We start from the raw sequence: 20,868 nt of genomic DNA, 5'->3' as shown, positions 1-20,868 counted from the left end.
CTGATGGACAAACGCCTTCACCTGGGCTGCTTGGACTAGTAGCCACTAGCGCCCTCTGGCGGCTGTAGTGGCTGGGAAACGTGGCTGGTGCAACCGAGGCCCTTTCCCTTTCTTTTCGTTTCAATTAACCCAATTTAAAGACCCACCCACCTGTGGCCACAGGCCACTGCCCTGGGCGGCACCCCGCTCCGGGCCCTGGAACTTCAGGCGCGTCCACCCCACCCTCGCCGGCAGCCACAGCCTGACCCCAAGCCCACCCCGGACCCCTGAAATGAACCACTCCACACAACCGTATTTTTCCAATTATAGCTTTTTCTTTTCTTTTTTTTTTCTTTTTATGAAAAAGATCACACAGAATTCGCCAACAAAATTCCAAAAGAAACTTAAAAAAAAAGGAAAACAATAATTCCCCCCAAAAATAACACCGAAGTCTGGCTTTTCCTTCCCTTAAGATTGTCTGCACGAGACCTCCGGTCTCCCTGGAGGCCGCGGGGCTGTAAGTGCTTTCCTGGGCCAAACCGCGCGCGGCGGCCCCTCCCTCAGCCTCCGCTCTCCCTAACTCTCCGACGCCTGGGGGCGAGTACAGTACACCTGGGCGGGGCGGGGCGGGGCGGGGCGTGCTTGGGGCGGGGCCCGAGAAGCTGGGTGCTACACTCACAATCTAACAGGAAATAAAAAATAATATTCTGCACGTCAGAGTGTGTTCGCTTTTTTTTTATAATTTCATAGCTATTTTTTCACAGTTTTAAAAAGTTTATATTTATATATATTTATATATATTTATCTTTATATATATAATTAAAAAGTCGACTCCATCTGAAGGTGTATGGTACAGGGGAAGAGTCTCGGCACGAGAAAACTGTACAGGCGAAGAGCGGCCGCCTCCCTCCGGGCGCGGCCGGGGCCGGGGTTTCAGCACCGTTGGGGTTGTCTGTAGTGTCACGAGGGTCTGGACCGGGAGGCCTCAGGGCGCGCGGCCCCCTCTGCCTGGCGCCTGGCCGGCGCGTCGGGGCTCCCCCTCACCTGGCTCTGTTCCCCAAGTCCAGGCCGTCCTGAGAGGGTGGAGGCCGGGCCCCTGGCAGGTGCCCAGGGCAGGCCTGGCCGGGCCGGGGAGGCTGGTGGGCGTCCGGCTGCCCCACCCCACGGGGGCAGGCTGAGGGTGGGTGGGCTCCATGCCGAGGGGAAGCTGAGCGCTGGGAGCCTCGGGAGGGTCCACAGGCAGCAGGCACCCCAGAGCGGGGTCCGTCCGGCTCCTCAGAAACGCCCCGTCAGTCTGCGTGGGCCATGGCACGGGCCCCGGGCACGGCCCGGTCAAGTGTGTACTGGGTGCTGGAGGCCCTGGGGGGCCGGGCAGAGCCATACCCTGATAGCGGAGAGGAACCCCCGTGGGGAGGCACCGAGGGGTCCGGAGACGGGGGCTGGAGACGTGTGCACACGTGCACACACACGTGTGTGCATACAGGCGCACACACGCGCACACTCGCGAGCCAGGGTGTCCACACTCGCAGGCGCACCGCCGACGCGGGTGGCCCTGCGCCGCGGCGGGGGCGGGGGCCCGCCGGCCCGGGCTCAGCAGAGCACCGGCACGCCGTCGGTGGAGAAGATCATGCCCGTGGTGGGCTCGTAGGTGCCGGCGAGGTAGTACAGGCCCTCGCTGTCCTGGTGCTTCTTGGTCTTGAGCATCTGCTCGTACTGCTCCAGGCCCACCACCAGGCACTTGTGCGACACCGTCTGCACGTCGTTCTCGTCCACGTGCGACGACTGGTACAGCGCGCGCTGCGGGCGGGCGGGCAGCGTCAGGGGCCCGGCCCGGGGGGTGGGGGAGCTCAGGGGCGAGGCCCAGAGACAGAGGGGCACTGGGAGCGGCCGGGGCAGAACTCAGAGACCCAGACGCTGGGACAGAGGCCGAGAGGCTGGGAGGCAGACAGACACAACGCAGGGGCCGGGAGAGACAGACACCCAGAGACAGGCCCGGGGGTACGAGACCTGTGTGCGGAGACCGGGGGCCGGGACAGGAGGGTCCGGGAGGGCGCCGCCCCCCGCACGACCACCCCCCACGTACCTCCATGAAGTCCTTCCTCTGGCTGGAGGCCCGCAGGGCTGCCGGGAGGCTGCGGCCGGACTTCTGGTCCCAGTGCTGTGGGCGGCACACGAGGGCCGGCGGTGAGCCCGGGCTGGCCTCCCCCGCCCCAGGCCCCCGGCCCCAGACCGCTGGGGGGGCCGCGGCCTCCGCCCCCTGCCCCATGCGCACCTGGCCCTCGTGCAGGCGCTTGCCCGGGCTGGTCTCCTCGGGGTGGTAGAACCATTTCACCCGCACCACCATGTTGCTGCCCCACGACTCCCACATGCTCTGGATGCGGCCGATGTAGGGCAGGTTGGGGCGGCCGGCGGACAGGAACACGGCGCAGTCGCCGATGCGGATCATCTCCTTGCCACGCACGATGGCCTTGTAGAAGAGCTTGCGGGCCTTGCCCTTCATGCCGCGGCGCTGCGGGGTGGCAGGCTCGGTGGGTCAGGGTGCCGCCCCCCACCCCGGGCCCAGCCCTGCAGCACCCCCCAAGCTTGGGAGCGGGAGGGGACGGAGGGAAGCGGCCCCTCCCCGGCTGGCTCTAGTGGGGCCGCTTCCTCATCTCCCACAAGACAGCAGCTTGCGACTGCCCGACCCAGAGCACAGCGCTGGCGAAGAGGCCTCGAGACCCTCGGGCCCCACACCTGTGGGGGACCCAGCAGGACCCCGACAGCGGCCCACAATGACCCCCGTTTCCAGACAAGGGCAGTGGTGCTGACCGAAGACCACCTGCAGCGGGCAAGGTCACGGAGCGAGGCCGAGGCCGGCCCCCCAGGGGGCTCACAACCAAGGTTTTAGCCTAAACCCGAGGAACCTGCCGGGTCGTTTCCTCCCTCACCCAACGGTCTCCCTCCTGCCTCTCACTCCCTGGGTCCCTGCTGTGATGGGCCTTTCAGTGTCCCTGCCGCTAAGGGTCATAATTTGTGTGCCACAAACGGCTCAACTTCTTCTCAATTCTGGGCACAGTGTGGGTCAGCTCAGGGTGACAGGGGCAGGGGCAGCCACGGCGGCTAAACCGGCTCATCTTCAACACCAGCCCGGATTCTCTGGATGTGAGAGTCCAGGCCCCTCCCCACAACCCCGCCCCCTGGGGGCAGGGGACTCCCCGGTGGGACCGACCCCACCCCCCCTACAGGCCTAGGTCTGGCCAGTCCAGCATCGCATCCCGCTGCTGCCCCCTGCTGGAGAAAGCGACCAGGACCCAGGAAGCCAGGGCCCTGCCCCCAACTCTCCTGTTTAAGAGACCAACAGGCTCAGGGCGGGCTCCGCAGCAGTGAGAGCACCCAGTGGGTGGTGGAGGCAGAGGAGAGAAATGGGCGGGTCACGGTGGGGACCTGCCCTTCCTCGGCTCCGGGGCTCGGGGCGCCTGCCCGGCAGGTCTGGGTTCCCACGGCTGTCTCTGGGGGCGGGGGCGGGGCACTCTGCCAACAGGGACGCTGTCGGCCGGAGCCAGCCCATAAGACACTGCAAGTCAGAGGGCTGCCCCACTCAGGTTTATGCCACGAGGGCCGATGGGGGGGGTCCCTGACTTCACGCTCTGCACCCTCCCCTTGCCCCCTTCTAAAGGGTCCTGTAGGGGTGCGGCCTGGGGCAGGGGGAGCTGCCCTCTGTGCTGTGGGGGTCCTAGCCATTCCTGGGGGGTGGGGCCGGGGCCCTAAAGGCTGCTGCCAAGACAGAAGGCCCCAGGCTGCAGTCTTGACTCGGAAGACCCCGCGGCTCCTCCTGCCTGGTGGACCCGCCCCGGGAGCTGACAATGCAAAAATGCCGGAAGGCTCTTGTGAGGGGCCGTGCCCCGGACCCTGGCAGCTCATCACGGCTGCCCTCCGAAGCCCTCAGTCTGCCCTTCCGCCTGGCAGGCCCCGGCTCTGGAGGTGCAGGTGCAACAGGTGCCTCCCCCGAGGCCGCCTCAGGCACGGCCGGCTGCACCCAGGGGCATGGAGCGGGCGGGCCGGCAACCACCAGCCGTTCCCTCTCTGCACACGGAAGCTTCATGTGTGCACACATACATAGGCACACACATATATACGCAGTGTGCATGTGTGTGAGTACACATGGAACTGTGAGTATATGCACGTGTGTACCTGCATACACGTGTGTTGTGTGTGCAGAGGTTAGGTAGGCCCTGGGGGGGCTGGGGGGGCTGCTCTGGAGACCCCACCGTCCTCTGCTCCAGGGGCGACCGGACCTGGCCGAGCAGACGCCCTGGCTTCCGGGCTACAGCGTTTGTTCAGCTGGGGGGGAGGGGCGCGTGACCCCTCCAGGCCCGGAGACTGAGCCCCGGACTACCGCGGGCACACGGAGGGCGAGAGGCCCTGGCCGGGCAGTTCAGCTGGCTGGAGCGTCATCCCGATACGCCACGGTCTGGGGTTCAGTCCCCGGTCAGGGTGCATACAAGCAGCAACCAACAAAAGGACAATTAAGTGGAACAGCAAATCAGTGTTTCTCCCTCTCTCTTCCCCCGCTTCCTCTCTCTCTCTCTAAAATCAATGAACACGATATAAAAACAAAATAAAGGGAAAGATGCGCCTTCTGCTGGGACTGCCGGGTGGGCCGGCGGAAGCCTGGCCCCGCTCCACCGCCTGGGGTTCCCCTGGGGCCAGGAAGGAGCTGGAGCAAAGAGGGTCACGGCCGAGAGGTTCTGGGGCCGCTACTGGGGGGTCTGTGTGGCCCCGGCGCACGGGGCGACCTGGGTCCCGGCAGGGGCTGGGGGCGGCGCTGCTCTGGGAGGCCTGGCCGTCAGGAGTGGGACTCCGTGTTCCCATCCACGAGTGGGGCGCCCCCGCCACGCACCCCAACCCTCCACCGTCACGGTGCTGGGTGGACGGGGCGGGGGAGGAGGCCGCGGGGGCTGGCGCAGAGCAGAAGACCTCATCTCCGCCGCCCCCCGCCCCGGCTACCTGGGTGGGCTTGCCGAACCACTTCCAGAGCTGCCGGGCGGGCAGGAAGGCGGCGATCTTGGGTCTGTTCTCCACGGACGGCAGGCGCTGCCGCTTGGCCAGCTCCTTGGTGGTGGGCAGGTGGACGCCCTCTCTCTTTTTGGGTCGGCTCTTGGCCCCGGCCTGGGCCTTGGGCTGCAGCGGCGGCGGGGGCTGCGGCGGGGGCGCCTGGGGCTGGGGCTGGGGCGCCTTCTTGCCGGGAGAGTGGGCCGAGGCGCGCGCCTTGCCGGCCTGCTTGGGCGCCTTGCCGGGGAGGGCCGGCGGGGCCGAGGCGCCGGCGGGTGGGCCGGGGGCTGCCTCGTCGTCCGAGCTGCAGGAGGAGTCGTCTGTGGTGGAGGACGAAGACGAGGAGGAGGAGGAAGAGGAGGAGGAAGAGGAGGAGGATGAGGAGGAGGAAGAGGAGGAGGAGGAAGAAGAGGAGGAGGAAGAGGAGGAGGATGAGGAGGAGGAGGATGACGACGACGAGGAGGAAGAGGAGGAGGAGGAGGACGACGAAGAGGAGGAGGAGGAGGAGGCCCTGGAGCTGGAGGCGGCGCAGGCCCGGCCCCCGCCGCCGCCGCCGCGGCCCTCCTCCTCGCCCTCCGTCTCCGAGCTGCTGGCGCTGCCGCTGTCGCTGCTGCTGCTGCTGCTGCTGCTCTCCGACTCCTCGGGCCCGTCCTGCTCCGCCTGGCCCTTGTCCGGGCTCTTGGGGATCCCCGAGTCCTCGAACGCCAGCCCGGCCCCGGGCTCCAGGGCCAGGTCGCCGTCCCCGGCCTTGGGCCGGCCCGCCTTGGGCTCACTGCCGCCCGCCGCCGCGGGGCCGTAGCCGCCGCCGAGCCCCAGCAGGCCCTTGGGCTCCGGCCAGCCGCCGGGCCCGGGCTCCTCACGCAGCAGCAGGGCCTCCTTGGCCTTCTTGCTCTTGGGCGACGTGACGCCCTCGTGGTCCAGCTTGACGAGCAGCTCGGCCTCCTCCCCGGGCCTGCGGGCGCCCTTGCCGGCCAAGTCCTCAGCAGCCCGGGCCTTCTTGGGCTTGGGGCGCGTGGCGGGCATGGTGACAGGCCCCGGGGCGAGGGGGGCGGGTGCCAGGGCGGCTGCGGGGGCAGGCAGCTCCCCAAAGGGCTCGGGAGCCGGGCAGCTGGTGAAGGTGGACGGTGCTGGGCTGGGCTGAGGGGGCGCCGGGCGAGCCTTCGGGGCTTTAGCCCGCTTGTCCGCGGGCTCCGGGGGGCTCTTCTTGGACCCCGGGGCGCTGATCGGCTCCAGGGCCAGCGGGGCGCTGGGCGCCTCGCCCGTCGGGCCCCCCTCCTCCAGGACGGCAGCTCTATCTGCAGGAGAGGAGGAGGGGAAGCTCCAGTGAGAGCCCGGCCGGGGCGGGAACCCGGCGCTGCCGGCTCCGGCGTGGGGCCGGCGCACAGCAGCCTCTCTGGGCCTCGGTCCCGCAGGCCCGGCCCCCAGGTGGCTCTCCGGAGCCCCGCTGTCAGCCAGGGGCGCTGTTCTCCGAGATCTGGGGCGCACACCGCGGAGGAGTCGCAGCCGCACCCCTGAGAGGCGGATGGGCCCCGACCCCCGGTTTCCTGACCCGCCCAGGAGGGGGCGCTCTGCGTGCGGCAGGCCCCGCAGGGCCCTCCGGACAACGTACCGCCCTTGCCTTTGGTGCTGGGCTTCCGCCCGCGCCCTCGCGCCTTGGCGCCGGGCTCCTCGGACCCGGGGGCGCCCCCGTCTTTGCCTTCCCCGGCGTCCTTGCTGGTCTTGCGGCTGCGGCGCTTGGCGCTCGGCACCAGCAGGGCCGGGGACGGCTCCGCACCTGCGGGCGGGACAGACGCTGTCAGGCGGGGGCCTCCGCCCGGAGAGCGGGGCTGGGGAGGGGGCAGCGACACCGCGGGGCCGACCTGCTGTTTCAGGGGGTGGGGGGCCTGCCCTGCAGGGGCCGCTCGGGCGTCTGTGCGCAAGTTCAGCGGGAAGCCCCCGCCCATGAATGGAGGGGGGTGGTGCGGGCGGTGGGGGGGGCTCGGCAAGGCCGCCAGCGTCTGGGGTCCCCCACTTGGAGGACGCCCCAAGCCACTGAGTTTCAGGGTGCTGGGTAAGGCACCGGGCCGCTCTGAACCCGTTCCGGGCAGAGGGAGCGGGAGCCCGGGACACGCGGGATGAGGCAGGAACGCGGCACAGGCGGGCGGACGGGGCGGGGCTCCAAGCATGACTGACCGGCCTCCCCCGGCCTGGGTCACCTGGCCTGTACCGCCCTGTTGGGCCTCAGGACGCATAAGTTGGGAGGCCCTGGGATCCCCCTCGCCCAAGCTCGTCCTGGGAGCCCCCACCCACGAGTTCTGCCCCTTCCATCCCCTGTGGCTGTAAAGGGTCCACAGGGCAGACTCCAAGCCGGGCTCAGGGGCAGGGGGCAAGGGCCTGGGGGTGGGCCAGCTGGGGCAGGACCGCCACTCACACTGGATCTTGTAGTCGGGGGGCAGGAGGCGGATGTGGGAGAGGGGGATCCTGCCCGTGTCTCCATCATCGAACTCCACGGTGATGAGGTCCCCGTCGTCCTCCAGGCCCAGTAAGCCTGTTGGGGGAGGGATGGGGTCAGAGGGGGGGCCCCCCCCCCACAGGCCGAGGGGCCCAGGACCCCTGCTGGACAGGCTGAGGGGGACCAGACAGCAGCAGGAGCCGGGAGCTGACCCCTGGGAAGGGGAGAGACCCTGGATGCCTGGGAACAGCGGGGGAGGGTGGCTGGGGGCCACCCAGGCAGGGCCGGCAGGGAGGTGTGCTGCCTGGAACAGCGACCCTCGACCCCGTTCCTAAGCGGCCGCTGCTGAGCCCAGACCCTGGAGGGCGGAGGCCCTGGGCTGTCCGACCAGCCGAGGGGGGGAAAGCAACACGGCCCTGCGTCCATGCCACGAGGCCTCCCCCTCGCCCGAGGGCCGAGGGGCCACAGGACGGCCCCCAACAGGAGACAGACACAGGGCAGAGCGAAGGGGACTGCCTCGGGGACAGAGCCCGACCTGGAGAGGGGGAGGGAGACTTGGAAGGAAAGGCAGCTCAAGGATGCGAGAATGAAGTCAAGACATCCTCAAAAAAATTAAACATTCGTATCCATGAAAAAGACTACTTAAAAGAAGAAACAGAAGAAAGATGGCAGCCTGGGCAGACTCGGTTCGCCTCCTCACACGGCCACGTCAAAACTACCACTGAAGCAGAGAACCGTGCTGAAGGGAAGTCCGGCAACCGTGGCATTAAAGAAACCACGTCCATCCAGACCGGTGGGCGAGGGGTGCAGGTGCGGACCAGGCTGGCCCCACACCCACGTGCATAAAAAATCCGGGAGGGTTATCTCAGGATGAGGAGTCCAGCCTCCACCAGGCCCCCAGCCCAGGGTTCCAGCGGCAGGGAGAGAAGTCCCCACAACTTCTGGTTGCGAAACCCAGCGGGGATTGAGTCGGCAGAAGAAGCTGCTGGAGCCTCCAGCAGTTCCTCTTAAAGAGCCCGCACACAGACTCACCTGCTCGGACTCGCCCCCCTGAGCGCCAGCGCCGGGGTGGCAGCTTGAAAGGCACCGGTGGCACCTGGGGAGGGACTGAAGTGTCTGGCACTGGGGCAGGCGGAGGCCACTGTCCCTCTGCTGAGCCTCCCCCAGCAGGCTGGTGCCGTATCTGAGACTCCAGCAGCCCGACTCCGCTGTCTGACCCGCCTTGGAGACCCCCAGAGACTCCGCCCCACCCAACTCACAGACCCACCCAAGCTGCTTTCCCAGATGAATGGCTGGTCCTGGCTCATGCTCCCCAATTTCCTAAATCCTCCCAAACAAGCAACAGCTAAGGGGCCCGAGGCCCGGCACCAGCAGCAGCCAGCCTAGGTTCACAGCTTGGCTTTGCCTGGGAACCTCCAAGCCCAGCACAAGTAGCAGCCATCACAGACAGCTCTGTAGCTCAGGCGGGGTGGTCCTAGGTGAAACACAGGTGGGGGCTGACCTTGCCCTGCACCACAAGGGAAACCCCAGGGCCAGTGCACCCAGTAGGCAGCCACAGACCACACTGGGGCACCACCAGCCTGCCCCTGCACAGCTGATGCTCCACGGAAGGTGGAGCGTTGTGGTCGGTGGTCACAGCCAGTCCTAGCAGCTGCAATTGGCCTGGGTAAATCCCTCCCATTGACCTGCCAACAGCAATCAAGGCTCAACTACAAGAGGAGGGTGTACTCAGCCCACACAAAGGGTGCACCCTGAGCACCCAGCCTGGGTGATGGGGGAGGCTGTGCCACTGGACCCCACAGGACACTGACAGCATTATGTCACGCTACCAAGACAGGGAGTCCAAGCAGCTCTACCTAATATATACAAACACAGGGAGGCTGCCAGAACGAGGAGACAAAGAAACATGGCCCAAACGAAGATTCCTTCTGGAGATCAAAACTCTGGGAAAGAACTAAACGAAATGGAGATAAGCAATCTGTCAGATGCAGAGTTCAAAACATCTCTGGATGCTCAAGGAGCTTAGTGAGACCTCAACAGCACAAAAAAGGTCCGGTCTGAAACAAAAGACACACTAATTGAAACAAAGAACAATTTACAGGGAAACAGCAGTAGCGTGGATGAAGCCGAGATTCAGATCAATGATTTGGAACACAAGGAAGCAAAGAACAGTCAGTCAAGAACAAGAAGAAAAAAGAATCCAAAAAAAAAAAAAAAATGACAGTGTAAGCAGCCTCTGGGACAACTTAAGAGATCCAACGTTCACATCATACGGGTGCCAGAAGGAGATGAAAAAGAGCAAGAAATTGGAACTCTATTTGGAAAAATAATGAAAGAAAACTTCCTAATTTGGTGAAGGAAATAGACATGCAAGTCCAGGAAGCACAGAGAGTTCCAAACAAGACAGATGCAAAGAGGTCCACCTCAGACACATCAGAACTAAAATGCCAAAGGTTAGCCCTGGCTGGCGTGGCTCAGTGGACTGAGTGCTGGCCTGCAAGTCAAAGGGTTGCATGTTCGATTCCCGGTCAGGGGGCATGCCTCGGTTGCAGGCCAGGTCCCCAGTAGGGGGCGTGCAAGAGGCAACCACACATTGATGTTTCCCTCCCTCTCTTTCTTCCTCCCTTCCCCTCTCTCTAAAAATAAATAAAATCTTTAAAAAAAAAAAGAAAGAAAAGGGAAAGGGAAAAGGCATGGAAAGCAGGGACCCACACCCAGACCGCTCTACCCAGCACAGCTGTCGTTTAGAATCGAAGGGCAGATAAAGAGCTTCCCAGGAGAAAACTTTACTTGAACAATGATTAAAATAAAATAAAAAAAAATAAGAAAAAAAAGAGAGACCAAAAAAAAAAAAAAAAGACCTTCCCAGGCAAGAGAAAAACTAAAGGAGTTCATCCTCACCAAACCATTATTATATGAACTGTTAGAAGGACTTAGTTAAGAAAAAGATCAAAACTATGAACGATAAAATGGCAACACAAGGGGTAGGCGAGGTGGGGGGGGCGAGCAGCGGGAAAAGGGTGGGACGGCTGTAACGGAACAATGAAGAAATGGCGATGAGTACGTATCTGTTGGCGATAAATACATCTCCATCCACAACCGGGTCTAGAAAACAAACCCAGCGAACAAGAGCAGAGACGGAGTCGTGGATACGGAGAGTGTTCTGATGGCTGCCGGACGGGAGGGGGCATGGGGGAGCGGGCGGGGAGGTGAGGGACCGAGAAGCCCGTGTGGGTCGGTCCCGAACCTCCACGGGGACGGGGCACACAGCGTGGGCAACGGAGCAGCAGCCAGAGAACCGGTACCCCCGCCCCATGGCCGTGAACAACAGTGGGGGGACTGCCTGAGCGATGGGGGGTGCGGGGTGGACAGGTGCAAGGCGGGGGAAATCGGGACAACCGTAACAGCGCAATGGATAAAATACAATTAAAGATTAAAACTGAAATATAAAAGAGAAACATTCTCAGAATAAGAGCGAGCTGCTAGGACTTGAACGTTCCCAGGAAGAGGAAACCTGCTTCCAAAGGAGAGGCCCCTCCCAAATACCCAGCATGCAACAGCACCGACCCCCCCAATGGAATTCCAAACCTAGGAATAAGGAGAAGATCCTACAAGTTTCCAGGGAGGAGAAAACAGGACCACAAAGGTTTGGGAGGAGTCACGACACTGAACTTCTCAGGCAAGACTGGAAGTCGGAGAAAAGGGGAGCGGGGACTGTGGAAACGATTTCCAGCCTAGAATTGACACCCAGCTTGACTATCCCAGAGGACCAGGGCCGAGGAGAGGTTTTGGACATGCACCTGCTTGAGGAATGCACCCCCTGAGCCTCTCTCCTTGGAAAGGGGTGGACAGACGCCCCACGGAGCGAGGGAAGGAGATGAGGCAGAGGAGACACGGGGTGCAGCCGAGAGGAGAGTTGGAGGGGAAGGCTCAGAGGGGTGCCGAGAAGAAGTCCCCAGAGTGTTGCCCGTGACACAGGCCTGGAGAGCAGCGGCCCGTGTGGTGTGGAGCACAGAGAGCCCCGGGGGACCCGAAGGAAGACGAGCGTTCTCACGGCGAGAGAGCGTCCTGCCCAGCGCGGCTTCTGCCACCTGGGTGTGCCTGTTGGCCAGCCGGCCACGGGCGGGCGGTGTCCGGCGTCTCCCTTGTCTGGGGTTCTGGGTTTGCTTTGGATGTTAGCAACCATCCAGGGCCCCATCTCCTGGTATGTGGGTTTTGCAAGAGCCAAGGGGCGGGCGTCTGCCACCCGTACACCATCCGGGACACCTGCTACCGTCTGCCTGGTCTCCCCCTTCTCTCTCGTCCGTCCTGCTGACAACGCCCCAGTGCTCCCAGGAAAGCCGCCTGCCCGCCTCTCCCGGGCCCCATGTCGAATGAGGGACCCGGCCTCCCTCGCTGGCTCCGGGGACAAACACGGGACCCGGGGCACGCCAGGACTTACATATAGGGGGAAAGTGACACGTTCTCTGGTGACAGGACTCAAGACGGTGAAACACAGCCCCTGGGGCCCTGGGTGTGACACAGCGCGGGTGACAGCAGGCACCCAGACCCCAGAGTCCCGACGCCTGAGCCATCAGGACGACCCTCCCACAGGCCTGTAGGGCCCGGCCGCACGAGCCGATACAGGCTCGGTGCGTAAGGCGGCAGTCGGAGCCGGGTCCCCGGGACGAGAGGAGCCCGCACTGACACGCCCGGCAGCGGGAAGCGGGGTGCCGGGGAGGGGAGCCTCCCACCTCGGACCACGGTGCCCGGGTAGAGGCAGCGGTACTGCTGGCTCCAGTAGGCCGCGATCCTGGTCCCTTGCGGCAGGAAGCGCGTCGAGGCCGGTCTCACGTCGATGATCTGAAAAGGCCCAGGACTGAGCACCAGGAGGTGACCAGAACCGGCCCGGCCCCCCCGCCCTACCCATCCAGACCCCTCCCCCTCCCCTCCCCGCCTCCCCTTCCCCTCCCCTCACCGCCTCCTGCAGCAGCTGCTCCAGGCAGTAGATGTGGGGCCGGTTCCCGCGCTCACCCTCCACGACCACTCGGTATCTGCAAGGCCAGGGCGAGAGTGGGGTGGGCTGGCAGAGGCAGGGTCCCCCCGCAGGGACCTCTGTCCCCGGCACCCCCGGACCCCCTGCGCCAGCCCCCAGACCACTGAAACGGGACGTCAGAGCTGGAGGGTCTGCTGAGGCCGAGGCCACTTGGGGCCGAGACCCTCCCCTCCGGGCCTCAGTCTCCTCATCTGCACAACCAGGGGCTGCAGGCCCGGGAGAGGCCACTCTCGCTCTCCTGCACCCCGAGCTGAGGCCCAGCACCCCTCACAGAGGACCGTCCCAGTGCCCAGCAGACACCGCTCACCCTGTCCTGCTGGGGGGGGGGCACCCCGGAAGCCCAGCAGGGTGCCCCAGACTCAGGGCCGGGCGAGGGCCTTCAGGCTCTGAGCCTGCACCCCCCTCCCACAGCCGCCCAGCCCCCACCCCCACGGCCGCCCGGCCCCACTCACATGTCCGGCGAGTGCACGGTCTGCACGTGCCCGGCGTACAGGAGCTTGTCGTCCATGGGGATGAGCACGCGCAGCCCGTCCTTCAGCTCGTCCTTGTCGATGATGCAGGAGCGCGGGGCTGCGGGCGGGGGCCGTGAGGCGGGCAGGCTGGGGCCCGCCCTCCCTCCCCCCACCTCCTCCCAGACCAGCCCCTCATGCAGGGGCACACACGCATGTACCCGTGTGCACACGTGGGGGTCCACACCTGCGAAGACCCCAGGTGGCAGCCTACACGTGCTGCCCCTCCCCCATGCCAGAGCCACCAGCCTCTGAGCCCGGCAGGAGGCTGAGGGCCATCAGCCCCCGCCACGGCCCCCTCGGCCACACCTGCAGGACCTGCCGTCCCAGAATGCCATTTGTCCTGGTAGAAACCACCCCCACGGCCAAACTCCCCCTTGGAGGCCTCCTCCACCTCCACTCTCCTTCCCGAGCCCCCAGCACGCGGCCATGAGACCTCAGCCGGCCGGCCGGCCCCCAGTCCCTCCCATGCAGTGGGAGCAGGCCAGCCGCGGTCACCCCTGCCCCCCCACCAGCCACGGAGACTGCGTGGCTGTTTGTTACACAGCGTAAGCTGACGGACACACTGCTGACGAGGCGAAGGAAGCTCCTCGGGGCTGGCCCGGGCCCTCCTCTCGCTCCACACTGCCCCCCGGGCCAACCGACATCCTCCGTCTCCCTCTGAGGTCTGCACCCCCGGGGTCCCGGGCCCAGCGGGACCTCCCTCCGGGCACCCCAAGCTGCAGTCTGCAGAGCCCGTCGCGTGACCTGCCCTTGCCCCCTCGGCAGTGCGTCGTGGGGACAGCTGGGCCGCCACCAGCCTGCAGCCCTCCCCTCTCCTCACCTGTCCACGCCCAGCCGGTCTCCCTCCCTGGAGCCCCACGGCAGCCCCGCCGCCCCTCCCCTGGGTCCTGGCTACGGCCCCCCACCTGACTCCCTGCCCCCCTGGGGCCCCTGCAACTCGCTCTCTACAGGGCGGCAGTCGGAGAGCTCACTCTGAAACCCCTCTGACCACACGGCTCCCACGGGTGCCCTCTGACACGTGAGACCCAGATCCCACACCAAGGCCCCGTGGGAGTGGGGGGGGGACTGTCTCTGCCTCCTGCCGGCCCCGGGCCGCGCTCACACCCGCGACTCCCAGGCCAGAGCCCACTGGCCCTCTGTCGGGTCACCCCACAGACTGGGTCTCACCCGCCCTCCCTCAGGGCCTTTGCACCTGCTGCCCCCCGTCACCCAGCCCTCCCTGCTCCTACTCAGTCTCTGCCCCGCACAGGCCACGGTGCCCGCCCCATCCCGGCCCCAGGCCCGCGCGGCGGCGCCGGCACTCACCCGGAGTCGGCGGCCGCTCCACGGCCCCGCCGCGCGGCAGGTGCTCGTCCTCGGAGAAGCTCGAGTCCTGGTTGGGTTCGAAATCCTCCTCGGCCGCCATGCTCTCCATCAGCTTGCTCACCGCGCCCCCCTTCCCCCGGTTCTGGGGGCAGAGCATGGCGGACGGGCGGGCGGCTCAGGGCGGGGCACGCGAGTCCTGCCCGGTGAGCCCCTCCCGGGAACGCACGGTCACTCAGGGCACGGTGCCGGCCACCAGGCGTGCACTGGGGGTCCCGGCCGGGCTCAGCACTGAGGCCAGAGGGAGCACCAAACCCACCCGGCCAGGGCCTGCGCTGCTCGCTCGGCGGCAAGGCAGGTGCCCTGGCTCCCTCCCGGGAGAAACCGAGGCAGCAGCGTCTGCAGCCACAGGCAGCGGCTCTGAGGGGAGACAGCCGGGCCTGTGGGGCGGCCAGCGGCAGGGGCGGGCATGCCCGGGCACGCCCCATCTCTCTACCCACGCGCCCAAGCCCGGGGGATCCCCAGGGGATCCCCAGGGAGCCGACCCGGCCGTGCACAGCGCGCCTCACCTCCTTCTTCGCCTCCTTCCCCTTGCCCTTGGCCTTGCTCCTCTTGGCGGAGGCCGGGGAGCCGGCGTGCGGGGCCCGGGCGTCCGAGGGCAGCACGGGTGCGCGGGGCGGAGGCAGCGCGGCCGCCGACCCGGCCTCCTTGCCCTTCTTCTTCTGGGGAGAGAGCACCAGGCGGGCGGTCAGAGGCGGGAGGGCCCCTGCCTCCAGGCCCCCTGCCCCCCCCCCCCCGAGGGGAACCCCGCCCCCCCCCCCCCCCCCCGGCCCCTCGAGGACTTTCGGTTCTGATCGGTGCTGGGCCGCTGCTCCCGGACAGAGCGGGGCCGGGGCAGGGTGACGGCTGCGGGCGCACGGGACACCGGGCTTCTTCCTGTGCGGCCACTTATCAACCTGCCCCCTTCCCCACGAGCAGCCGCAAAGCCCGTCTGCCCCAGGCGGTGCGTTCCGGGTTTGAGACGGACAACGCCGAGGCGTGCGTGAGGCCCGTCTGTGGGTGCGAGTCCTTTTCCTGTCCCAGCGGAGGTCAGCGGAGCCCCTCACGGCAGTGGGGTGCGCCCTTCCGGAACCTTCCCTGAGCGCAGGCACCCATGTGAATCTGACAGCTGTGCAGCCCGCCTGGCGGGCAGCTTTTTTTTTTAAACACGGTGCTTTGTTTTTTAACGAACACGGGAATTCACCAAACGTTCTGCCTCGCAACCGCCCCCCACCGGATGTCCGAGGAGCATCGAGCCTCGTCTCGTTCTGACAGTTGCCAACGGCCACCGCGGCTCAACCGCCCGCAGAGGCGCCTCCGGCTCCCCGCCCTCGCAGACAACGTCCGAGACGTGCTCGCTGGGATCGGGGGGGGGGGGGGGGGGCACAGAGGGGCCCCCTGCGCGAGGGCCGCGCGCAGATGAAGCCAGATGAACAGGACGGACAGACAGGCTGTCCAGCACGCTCCTGCCCGGGGCGGGGCGGCTGGCTGGGAGCTTTCCACGGCCACCCGGGTCTCCTCCAGACGGCGTGCAGTGGGTGGGGTGCCCTGGCCCCAGAGGAGGGGCAGCTGCCACGCTACCCCAGCTCAACGCCCCCCCCCACCCAGCTGGGGAAACAGGGCGGTGGTCCCCCTTCGAGGGGGACTGCAAAGGGTCCGGGGGCACGGGCACTGTGCTCGGCTTCGCTTATCAGTGTGCAGAGCTGGGAGCCGCCTGGATGTCAGCGCCAGCTTCAGAGATTCGGGGGCCTCCGGAGATGCACCCCCAGTGGCCATCCCCGGGCCGCAGGGAGGCACGGGGGCGGGGGGTGGCCTCCAACCGCCATCCGAGGCCCACGTGGAGGACAAAGTCGCTCTGTGCTCTTTAAGAGACCCGCCCACAACACCGCGGCCCAACCCAAGGGGCCGGAGCAGGTGGGCAACGAGAAACAGAGAGAGGTGGTGCGGGCGAACGTTGCCGTGACAACAGCAGAGGCGTGAGGGCCAGCAGCACTCGAAGGGGCAGGACGGGGGACGGCAGAGGGGCCAAAGGTGTTCCGTTCAACCCCGTTCTGGGGGGGCCGCTGGGGGGCTCGTCCGTGCACTCGTCGCACTTTTCCGTGTCCGGTGAGCGCTCCAGCCGGCCCCGTGCACACTCCCCGCCCCGGAAGGCGTCCGGGGCCGCGTGTGCTCTCCCCTGTCGTGCCGGCCGCGGGGCAGCCTGTGTGTTGCAGCGTGCATGCCTCTGCACGCCGGGGGGGGGGGGGGGGGGGGACGGGACGGCCAACGCGGTCTGAGCAGATTTCATCTTCTTGCTCTTCTTCTCCTTCCGAACCACGGCCCCAGTCAGGTGGGCGCTGTCTCCCCTTCCCGGGGGCCTCACCAGTTTTGTAAATAAGGACCGCACACCGGTGGGACCAGGCTGGGCACGGAGCGGGGGCGTCTGCTGCCCCGGCGACCCCGGATGGCAAAGGCCGCCAGCCCCCCGGGAGGCTCGATGGTGGAGGACAATGACCGTCTCGGGCCAGCCGGACGGTGGGATCTCACTCAGACACGTAGAAGCGGGGGTTTTGAAAAGTGAAATGGAAGCCTGGCACACGGGAACGCAGGAGACACGATGCCAAGTCTAAAACTCAGGAATGGAAGTGCTTCTTGGAGAAGTGGCAGCAGCGGCCACTCCAGGGGTGACCGGACAGGGCGTCGGACTCCTCCTGCCGGCGACTGGGCTGTTCCACTCCTGTCCCTTCCCTCGCTGCGTCCCCCGCAGCTCAGACGGGGTGAGCCCTGCTCTGCCCAGCCAGAGGGGCCGCCAGGGGAAGGCCCAAGAGGTCAGGGCCCGCGCTCTGATGCTCAGTGGCAGCGGGGGCTCTGGGCGGTTTCCCAGGGGCTGCCTGTGAAGCGCCGTCCCCTCGAGTGACCTGCCGCTCGTGGTTTCGGGAGCACCCAGCCGAGACATGAGGAGCAGACACCAGGACGCAGCCCCCCCCCCCCCCCCCCCCGGTGCTGACACTGAGCTCCCGGATCCTGGAGCCTCTCCTGCTCCCAGGAGATGATTCCTGGTCCTCTGGGGACTGAGACCAATGACCGATCGTGTCCCTGGGACGAAGCCTCTGTAAAACCCGAGCCACGTGGTCCGGCGAGTTTCTGGCCATGGACACGGGAGGGGTGGGCGGGGGGCGGGCCCCCAAGGAGGAGGCACTGCAGCCCTGGCCGGCCCTTCCCCGGACCGCGCCCCGTGCGTCTCCTCCTCCACGGGCTATTCCCGAGTCGTGCCCCTTGCAGGGGCCCAGTGAACGTGAGGGCGGCCTTTTCCTGAGTTGGTGCTTCATCCTACCGACTCATCAAACCTCGGGTGGCGGGAACCCCCGACTTGGGGCCTGCTGGTCTGACGTACAGGCGGCCTGGGACCTGCAGCTGGTCCCCGAAGCAGGGGGTGGACCCGTGGGACCCACTCTCCCCCGTGGGGCTGGCACCCACTCAGGTTACGTAGGTGGGAAACGCGCCGGCCGTGCCCAAAGCACATTTTCCTTCACCGGGAAATTAGGCACGCGTGGACAAGCGGCCAGCCCGTGCCTGGGCCCCACCCACCGTGGACCCTGCTATTGTTTGCCGCCATTCGTCCCTCCAGCGCCTTCCCAGTACCACCCACAGGAGCCTCTGGTGGCAGCGGCCACGAGGAAGCCAGGGGCAAGCACCCGTCCAGGTGCCTGTGACTGACACTCGGGTGCGGCCCCCTCCTCACGGCCCCCCGCTGTCACAAGTCAGTGCGGAGTGTCATCCCTTTGTGTGACTTTCTCCAGAAGGTCACTGTCACTCAGGTTCACCCCCCACCAGGGACGCAGAGAGAGGAGGCCCGGGGCCGGGGCCGCTGTTGAGAGCCGGCGGCCGGGTTGGAGCGGGGCCGCCTCCCAGGGCACGAGCAGCCGCCGGCTTCCCAGCAGCCTGTGCGTGCGGATGGGGGGACAGGCCGGCCCAGCACGCGGTGGCCGACAACACGTGTGCGTGGCCTGGGCGCCCACGGGAGAGCTCGGGGCCTCCGGGAGCGTGGGTGGCGGGGAGGGAGAGCCCGTGTCCACTCTCACCAGCCCCTGAAGAACCGAGCTTCTCCCGCGGGCGCGAGTGGAGCACAAACCACGGCCAGACCAGCGGTCCTGGGGCGGCGGCACCGACGGAAACCACCGTCACACACACGCAACCGTCCCCGCCGTGGCCTCAGGTGTCACTCGTGTTCCTGCCGGCGCCTGCCAGGCCGCCACCGGCCCCGACCGGAGCCGCTGACTGAGAGGTGGCAGCGTGGGCGTCACGGAGGGGGGCCCTGGGCCACCTGGGGCGGACGCCTCCTGGGGCGGGCCACCCCCGCGGGTGCCACGCGGCCCCACCCCCGCACCTCGCCCCTACCTTCCTGGGGTCCTTCCTGTCCTTGGCGCGGCCGGCGTCCTTGCGCGGGCTCACGGGGCCGCCCTTGCCGCAGCGGCTGGGCTTGGCGGCGGCGGGCGCGGCGCTGCTGGGCGCGGGGGCGGCGGCGGAGGCGTCGTGCAGGAAGATGCGCTCGCTGCGCCGCCGCGTCCACAGGTCGTCGTCGCTGGCCTCGGGCCCCGCCTCGAAGCCCGGCTCCTTGGGGCCCCGCAGCCTGCGGGCCTTGCGCCCCTTCTCCGCGGCCAGCTTGGCCTTGTCGGGGCTGGTGGGGCCGGGCCCACGGGCGCCGGGCACGGGCGCGGCCAGGGAGGGGCCGGGCTCCCCCAGGCCCTTCTTGGGCCGCAGCAGCCCAGCAGGGGACCGCTTCCGCACCTTGACCTCACTCTCCGAGTCGGTGTACTCGAACTCCGTGCCTGGACGTGAGGGGAGGGAGGGGGCTGTGGGCGGGGGCTCGTGGGGTCCCCACGCCCCACCTGCCCCACTGTCCTGGCAACCAGCTGGAGGCCACAGCCCCCTCCCTCCCTCCTCCAAGGGGTCTCTCCACCCTCGGGAGCCTTCTCCCGACCCCCGAGGGTGGGGGCCTGGGGCCCAGAGCAGGAGGATGCCCTGGCCACATGCCTGTGAGTGGCAGGTCCCGCCGGGCCCCACTCCTGTCCCCAAACCGCCCCGGCCACCCCGGCCACCCTGCTCCCCTCTCCTGAGCAGCATCGTGTCTGGGCTGTGGGCACTCCCGCCTGGGCCCATGGGAGCTCCTCCCCCACCTCCCAAGAGACCCCCCAGAACCCCAGAAGCCAGGACAGGTGAGTGGGGAGGGCCACGCAGGGAGGCAGGTGGGAGAGCCCAGGCAAAACCCCCGAGCCTGGAGGGGCCTCTCCACCGCTTCCGGGTGCCCCCCCAAGCTGGGTGGTCCTGGAGCCTGGTCAGTCCCCTTTCCAGGGGATGGGCCTCCCCTGAACCCATGCCACCCGGGGGCCCAGCCCCGCCCCTCCCCACCACCGAGGGCAACCTGAGCCAAGCCCTCCCGGCCAGCCCTGGACACACACACGCTCCCTGACAGCAGGGCCCCGGGGCTCCCGCCCACAGCGCCGCCCGCCACCCTCCGCCACCTCCGTCTCCATCCTCGGCCTCACCGGTCCCTCTGCCCGAGCACGCCACGCCCCGACCTCCGGGGAGACCCGCTCAGCATCCTGGCGCACCCTCTGTGCGGGGGTTTCCATCCTGCCCCCACCCCCTGCGGCAAACGGGTCCCCGAGTTCTCCTGCAGCCCCCAAGGTCGTGCCGCTCAGAGCCTGGCCCAGAGCCAGTGGCCAGGGAACTGGGGACAGGAGCGTTAAGGTGTGTTCCCCCTCCAGGCAGGTCCTGGGGACAAGGGGTCTGGACAGCCCCCCGGGAGCTGGCATCACCCCAGAGGAGGACTGGCCATGGGCCCCACAGCACAGGGACCGAGGAGCCAGGGCCAAGGGCCGGCCCGCTGACCCCGGGGCAGCCGGCAGCCTGCAGGGGCCGCACTGCGAGGCCCGGGGAGGTGCAGCCGCAACAGAGGGACAGGCGGAGGGCCGGGGCACGCTCCGCTCCGTGGGAAGGGGCCACTTGCAGAGCTTAACGACCCCCTTAATCAACCTTTTGTCAAAGATGACTTCCCGCTGCGCAGGGAGGCCGCTGGGGGCTTTCACGGCTGATTGGCGTGGGGACCATGAAGCACAGGCCCGGGAGCGGCACTGGGGGTCCAGGGAGCGGACACCACCTGCTGCGGACGCCACCTGCTGCGACCGCCCTGCAGAACGCAGCCAAGGACCCAGAGGTGCAGGACACACCGGGGACAGGGAGCGGGGACAGGGAGCCGGCACCCACTTAGGGAGGCCGGAGCTGCGCAGGACGGGGCGTCGGAGGGCCAACCCCTCTGGGGCCTGAGGGGCGGCAGCACGGGTGGCCTGGGACAGGGGTTGCTGGGGAGACGGGCAGGGAGCCGGGACCGGGGAGGGCGTGTTGAAGCCTCTCGGCCGCGCGGTGCTGGGGGCTGGGGGCAGGACCTGGTCCCGACTCCCACCTGGCGTCCCGGGCTCCTGCCTCCACCCCCATAACAAGGCAGTAAAGGAGGAAGAGGCAGCAAAAAATTTTTTAAAAAGGTAAAACACAAAGACACT

The 20,868-nt window shown here is 67.2% G+C and overlaps 1 protein-coding gene and 1 long non-coding RNA gene across 2 annotated transcripts in view; both read right to left on the bottom strand.

Annotated features, from left to right (window-relative positions):
- Window positions 1-1,449: 1,449 nt before the first annotated feature.
- TNRC18 (trinucleotide repeat containing 18) overlaps window positions 1,450-20,868 on the bottom strand; it is a 75,349-nt gene continuing 55,930 nt past the window's right edge. The window contains 12 exon segments of the mRNA XM_036014290.1: window positions 1,450-1,776; window positions 2,063-2,137; window positions 2,252-2,488; window positions 4,966-6,305; window positions 6,620-6,784; window positions 7,421-7,537; window positions 12,175-12,283; window positions 12,399-12,474; window positions 12,929-13,046; window positions 14,294-14,435; window positions 14,860-15,012; window positions 18,707-19,137. Coding sequence (XP_035870183.1) covers window positions 1,570-1,776; window positions 2,063-2,137; window positions 2,252-2,488; window positions 4,966-6,305; window positions 6,620-6,784; window positions 7,421-7,537; window positions 12,175-12,283; window positions 12,399-12,474; window positions 12,929-13,046; window positions 14,294-14,435; window positions 14,860-15,012; window positions 18,707-19,137 — 3,170 coding nt within the window. The 3' untranslated portion in view covers window positions 1,450-1,569.
- Window positions 10,116-10,344, bottom strand: LOC118497966. Its single transcript, XR_004900486.1, has 2 exons — window positions 10,303-10,344; window positions 10,116-10,210 (listed from the first exon to the last, which is right to left on the bottom strand). It is a non-coding gene; the product is annotated as an uncharacterized LOC118497966 (long non-coding RNA).

The sequence above is a fragment of the Phyllostomus discolor genome, chromosome 13, assembly GCF_004126475.2.
Source record: "Phyllostomus discolor isolate MPI-MPIP mPhyDis1 chromosome 13, mPhyDis1.pri.v3, whole genome shotgun sequence".
NCBI classification, from domain to species: domain Eukaryota; kingdom Metazoa; phylum Chordata; class Mammalia; order Chiroptera; family Phyllostomidae; genus Phyllostomus; species Phyllostomus discolor.
The sequence above is the reverse complement of the archived record's forward strand: the minus strand, read 5'-3'. Positions and strand labels throughout refer to the sequence as shown.